Source organism: Phoenix dactylifera, chromosome 12, assembly GCF_051530095.1.
Source record: "Phoenix dactylifera cultivar Ajwa chromosome 12, Ajwa_hap1_PhDact_Kaust_v1.1, whole genome shotgun sequence".
NCBI lineage: Eukaryota > Viridiplantae > Streptophyta > Magnoliopsida > Arecales > Arecaceae > Phoenix > Phoenix dactylifera.
In genome coordinates, this window is record NC_143201.1 from 10,184,096 (window position 1) to 10,190,095 (window position 6,000).

Sequence of the window (6,000 nt, forward strand, 5' to 3'; positions counted from 1 at the left end):
CTATTGTTGCTACATGCACTGCAGGGCCCTGAAGCTAAAAGATATGTCGAGAACAGGATTGTTTATATACTGGCGGAAACGAATTTTGTGATATGAAGAGATAGGAGAATAGGGACGGGGAAAACACAAAAAAATCTTACAAGGCTGAAGTTGTTGTGGTTGTCATTAAGACAACGAAATCGGGGTGCCGCCCAACGCAATGCTTGATCACAGGGATCGCAGCCAATCCTTCACCTGAAACGGAGACATAGAAAGAGATAGGAATCAGATGGATGGATGGTTGAGAATTGGGGCTGAAATGGTAAGAAAGAATAGACTTTGAGATAGGATATACCCAAGGATACAGCGTGAAACCAAAGGAGAGGGCCGGGGGGGCGGGGTGAGGAAGGGCGGCCGAAGCGCTCCGGCCATCGAGTGGGATGCTCCAAGCCCCGCAGCCGCCGCCAGTGGAGGTGCAAGTATATCAATGGGGCCGCCACGAGGGTCACCACCCGGTACAGCCTGTACGCCAAATTCCCCCGCACTGCCATCTGCCCGAGAGTCATCTAATCATCTTTCTAAAATCGCCCTGAAATAGAACTTTATAGACTGCTTTTTTTAATCAAATACTTTTAAAAGATGAATGTAACGATAGCAAAACCATACATATCGAGATCTTATCGGAATCTTAAGTATAGTTATACGAAAACTTGTCATGGCACTTCTAAATGAAAATACAACACCAAAACAAAGGGAAAAAAGTGCAAATATAATAATTCACTAGCTTCATATTCTTTAAATAACACCATCACTTTAACTAGCTCCAAATTCCTTGAACTTCTTCTTGTACCTATTCTTTCCTTGAACGTATTCTTAGAGTACCTCCATCGATGATTAAATGAGACTCCTTTTCAACAAACATCATTGTCGAGTTCTCATTTAAGAATCAAATCAGAGCACAGGATTCAGGTAGATAGCAGGGCCATGGTTGCCAATATTAGAGCGTGATGGAGACTCTTAGAACACATTGAGGAAAATAACAGGGATGACGGAGTGTTGAAAAAGGAAATAAATGACAGATATGGATGAAGGGAATTACTATCAACAATCATGTCTCAGAGATGAGATGAGATGAGATGAAGACATAAAGATGGAGTCAGGTTTGGATCTTTATTGGTTACTAAGTCTCGGAGCATGCATTCTATCAAAAAGCAAGAAACAAGTTGATTTCTACATGGGATTTGGATTCTCTTCAAAATTGGTAGGAAAGTTGACTTCTGGAGTTACTTTGCCACACGATATGCAGGTGGGCCATTTATAGAATCTAATGAATATGGTTAGTAATGGTCCAGATGCCTCAATTAAATTTAATGGCTGTCGTTGCTTCTAGAGAGAAAGTATTCATACTTTATACTATTTAGGAAGATTACTTCCTGCAATTCTCAAAAAACATATATATTAAGCAAACAAATAATGATAATGGTGATGCAATAAGGCATTTGATTTTACAATAGGACTATGTAAAAAAACAAGAAGGAAGAGAATATCCTTTTGACTTAATGAAAGACGTGAGATACCTATGTAAATGTTATAGTCACAGTAATTGGAAATATCCAATTTATGGCAAAGTTAAAATACTAATATAGATTGCGAAAACAAAGAGAGCCATCAAGATGTCTACATCCAAAGTGGCATAATCAACCAAATATGCATAAGGCTACATAGCTACATATGATCAACCAAGTATCTTCTGAGCTTACATACGTAACTGATTATATTTGCAGAACTTATACCCCACACAGAACAAAAAAAGAAGAAGCTAATAATACCTCTTTACGGCATTTTTTTATTTTTAATGGACTGACACATCTACCTCCTTTCTTTTCCCTCTCTCATATACGAGGTACACAGCACATCAGCACCAGTCTAAACATTGCAAAAACTGCCCCACCACAAGTTATAAATTTTATTAAAAAACTCACAGCTGCCAAATATCATTAATCAATCCAGTCAGATTGAAATTTATATACTTTTTGATACCAAATATTAATTAAATATCAGAAAATTTAAACTACGATATAAATCGGCACACAATTTCTTTTAAGAAGAAAACCCGATCCAACCATTCAAATTAGTTTTAGCGAAAACTATTTATCTATAATTTGTTTGCACCTCATATATGTTAAAATTTTCTTCCTAATTCGATAACATACTGTCGGGATGACTAGTAATTTCGACATATTTAAATTACCATTCAATATCTCCTAAATAAAATGGAAAAATGTGAAGGATCATGTTCTAAAAGGAAATATTAGATGCAAAAGTCAGAGGAGCTAAATCAGCTCAGAAGCTAAGAAATATTTATCAGAATAATATAACAATTACTACCAGAACATTTAGTAAAATAATAAACGTTTATTTTTTTCAGCATGCATTTTCACTCCAGAAACATAATTTAGCTGCAGAATCCATTTCTTCTAAGGCATGATCATGTGAACCTACAACAACCGGAAAAGTCCAACAATATTTAAAGCAGGAAAAATAAAATATAAAGATGATCCGAAGACACAATACAAAAACATAAACATATTGGTCCAAATGAACCTACAAAAATATTTAAAGCAGAAAAAATAAAATCTAAAGATGATCAGAAGACACAATATAAAAGCATAAGCATATTGGTCCAAATGGGGGGAAAAAGAATCGAGCCAGATACATCCTCATCCAGAATCCAACACATACCACAGCAAAGGAATCGGAACAAAGAAAAACGTCAGAAAGATACGCACCGGTCTATCATATCCAAAAACCATTAAAAGAAAAAGGACAGGAAAAGAAAACAGCTTATAGATGATGATAAGAACGACACCGTTCCCTCGACACAAAAAAAAAAGTAATTATTGAAGATTTCGAATTCCACGTGCGATTCGAGATCATCAGGGAGATCCTCGGAAAACACTACCAAGATCTTTGACGGAAAGAAGAGCAATAAAACCCTAATACAGAGAGAGAAAGAAAACTTACCCCAGAACTCCATGTCGATCGATACGGGAGTAGAAAGGGGGGGGGGGGGGGGGGGGGGGCTCCTCTCTGTCGAGCGAGGGAGGGGGAGACCCGAACAGGACCTAACCCAGACCCGAACTAGACCCAAATTTTTGGGTGGGTCCGAGTTATACATGGACCGGACCCGACCCCGAATGACCTGTTGGGTCAAAAATTATAGCAATAGATCCAACCCAACATGATCTTCTATTAGGTTGAGTCTGAGTCCAAAATTAGAATCCGAACAAGAAACTGGGTCGGTCGGAGTCACTCATGACCCGACCCGACCCGACCCATTTGCACCCCTAAGTGTATGAGGACTCTGCATGAGGTTTCTAAATAGATAGTTTTAAATATTTTCCAAAATGCTTGAGCTTTTTTAAAATAATTTATGCATGGGATAAATAATTTTTTTAAAATATTATTTATATAGGGATTATAAATGGACACCTTTCTATTATTGTATTTTTTAAAATAATTTTAGATATTTTTAAGCATATTTCTAATATATTTAGTAGTTTTAATGAATATAGATATGTTCAATATGCTTAGATAACTTAAACACATCTAGATAACTTTTTTAAAAAAAAAAATAGATATTTTAATCTTGGTTTCTACGATTTTTCTTCTAATTTTTTAAATTTTGGACAGGGATTATGTTTTCACTCTCCTTTCCATTTAATCTCTACAAGAATGATACCTACGCAAAACATAGAGAGATAACAAAAATTAAATATAATTGGATGATTATAGAAGGATAGTAGCAACTTAAAGAATAAAAAATATATACACTATAAGTGAAATATATTTAATAATTATTGATAATTTTACTATCAACATCTTACTAACAAAAAGATCAGCAATAATGGAAAGATAAATTATTTAATATAATAGTTAAATATTTGTAGTAGGCCAAAAAAAATTATGTAATTATATGGAGATACGCGATCCTTTTGATTTGATACTGACAATTCTAATTCCTTCCTTTTTGAACTTGAGCGGTTATTTTTATTTTGGTTGCAGCATTCATCTTGTGATTAAATTTCAACCTACAACAAAAATAGAAAAGAAAAAATTAGTAATATATACCAGATTTAAATAAATAAGTAAAAAAATAGTATAGCTATAATCTTTTCTTAGACTCATCATACTGGGCAATAAGCTTGGAAAGAATACTTTTTTCAACATGATTCATTTGAAATATGCTACATACACCCTAGTTAAATCTTTCATATGAGGAGTTGTTGTTTGCTATTAAACAAAGATATAGATATAATATTAAATAATAATATTTAATATCAAATATGACTAAAAATATTAAATTTATATTAATTTTTATTAAATATGTATTAAAAATAAAAATCTTTATTAAAATTATATATTAGATGTCAAAATATGGTTTAAATATTAATATAAAATATTAAATAAATTTTATAGTAAATATTAATTTTTATATTAATATTAAATAAATACAAAATAATTATTAATATTATTAATATTAATAACTTCTATACCATTAATTTTTATATTCATAAATAAATTTTACATTAATAGTATATTTAACTATATATTAAATAAATATTAATAAATATTAATATTAATTCAATATTAATAAATTATATATTAAATTTATATTATTAATAATAATAATTTATTCATAAATATTAAATATCCTTTGCATAAAATTTGAGTATTAAATTAACTTCAATTAATAGTAAAATTAATATTTATTAAATATTGAAACTCTGTTAAATATTTAATATTTTTATAAATCTACAAATTAAATAGATATTTATATACAAATCTTTATTAATAATAATATATTCTATTAAATTATGAGAAAATCAATTTGGTTTTATACTTATGAAAGCTATTTTTCTTCTTTGAAGATTAATGAAAAAAATTGGAGAAAATAAATAAGATCTTTATATGATTTTTTATTGATTTAGAAAATGTATATGATAGAGTTTATAGAAAAGACTTATGGTGGATATTAGAAAAGAGAAAAGTTTTATGTTACTTATATTAATGTGATTATGGACATGTATAATGGAGGAATTACTAGTATGAGAATTGCTAGTTGTAATACAATGAGTTTTCAATCATAATAGGTTTGCATTAAGAATTTTTTCTAAGTCTTTAACTTTTTGTGCTAGTTATAGATGAGCTTACTAGGTATATTTAGAATGATATTCCTTAGTATATACTATTTGTAGATGATATAGTCTTAGTAGATGAAAATAAGGTTGGAGTTAATTGTGAGTTAGAATTATAAAGGAGTACATTAGAATCTAAGGGTTTCATATTACATAGGACCATTATAAAATATATCAAATGTAATTTTAGTAAAATTAGAAATAGAGATGAAGATGAAGTGAAAATTGAGGATCAAGAAGTTCATGAAAGTGATCATTTTCAGTAGATAGGATCAATTATTCATAAATAAGGAGAGATTGAAGAGGATGTTATCCATAGGATTAAAGTAGAATGGATAAAATGAAGAAGTGCAATTGAGATATTATGTAGTCATAGGATATCTGACATGTTAAAGAAAAAATGTTATGGAACTATCATACGACCAACTATGATTTATGCTACTTAATATTGGGTAGTTAGATAATAACATATGTACCGAATGGGTATCGTTGAAATGAGAATATTAAGATAGATATATGATAATACAAAAAAAATAGAATAAGAAATGAAACCATTCTTAAAAAGATAGACGTTGTAGCAATTAATGACAAATACAGACAAGAGTGACTTAGATGGTTTGGGCATGAAAAACGTAGGTCAACGGATGCACAAGTAGAAGTAATTTGATGTAAGGGAAGAGGGTCAGAGTAGATAAAAAAATATATGAGATGAGCAGTAAAGAAGAACTTAATATTGCTACATCTTTCAAAAAGTGTGACTTTGAATAGAGTGAAATTGACGCAGTCGGATTGTGACAATGGATCAAGAACCTTAATAATGGCG

At 30.9% G+C, this 6,000-nt stretch overlaps 1 protein-coding gene across 22 annotated transcripts in view; it reads right to left on the reverse strand.

Annotated features, from left to right (window-relative positions):
- Nucleotides 1-3,061, reverse strand: part of KDTA (KDO transferase A) — a 59,018-nt gene extending 55,957 nt beyond the window's left edge. For 9 of the 22 annotated variants that reach the window (XR_015971868.2, XR_015971867.2, XM_039129871.3 and 6 more), the window contains exons 1-2: nt 335-3,006; nt 141-234 (exon numbers count right to left, since the gene is read on the reverse strand). Coding sequence is in view for 19 of the 22 variants with exons in the window: in XM_039129871.3 (XP_038985799.1) it covers nt 141-234; nt 335-545 (305 nt within the window). In the remaining 3 variants the exon portion in view is untranslated. Of the gene's footprint in view, nt 1-140; nt 235-334 lie in introns of all 22 variants that reach the window. The other 13 variants (XM_088708307.2, XM_088708287.2, XM_088708304.1 and 10 more) reach the window with 10 other exon arrangements.
- Between the last annotated feature and the right edge of the window lie 2,939 nt (nt 3,062-6,000).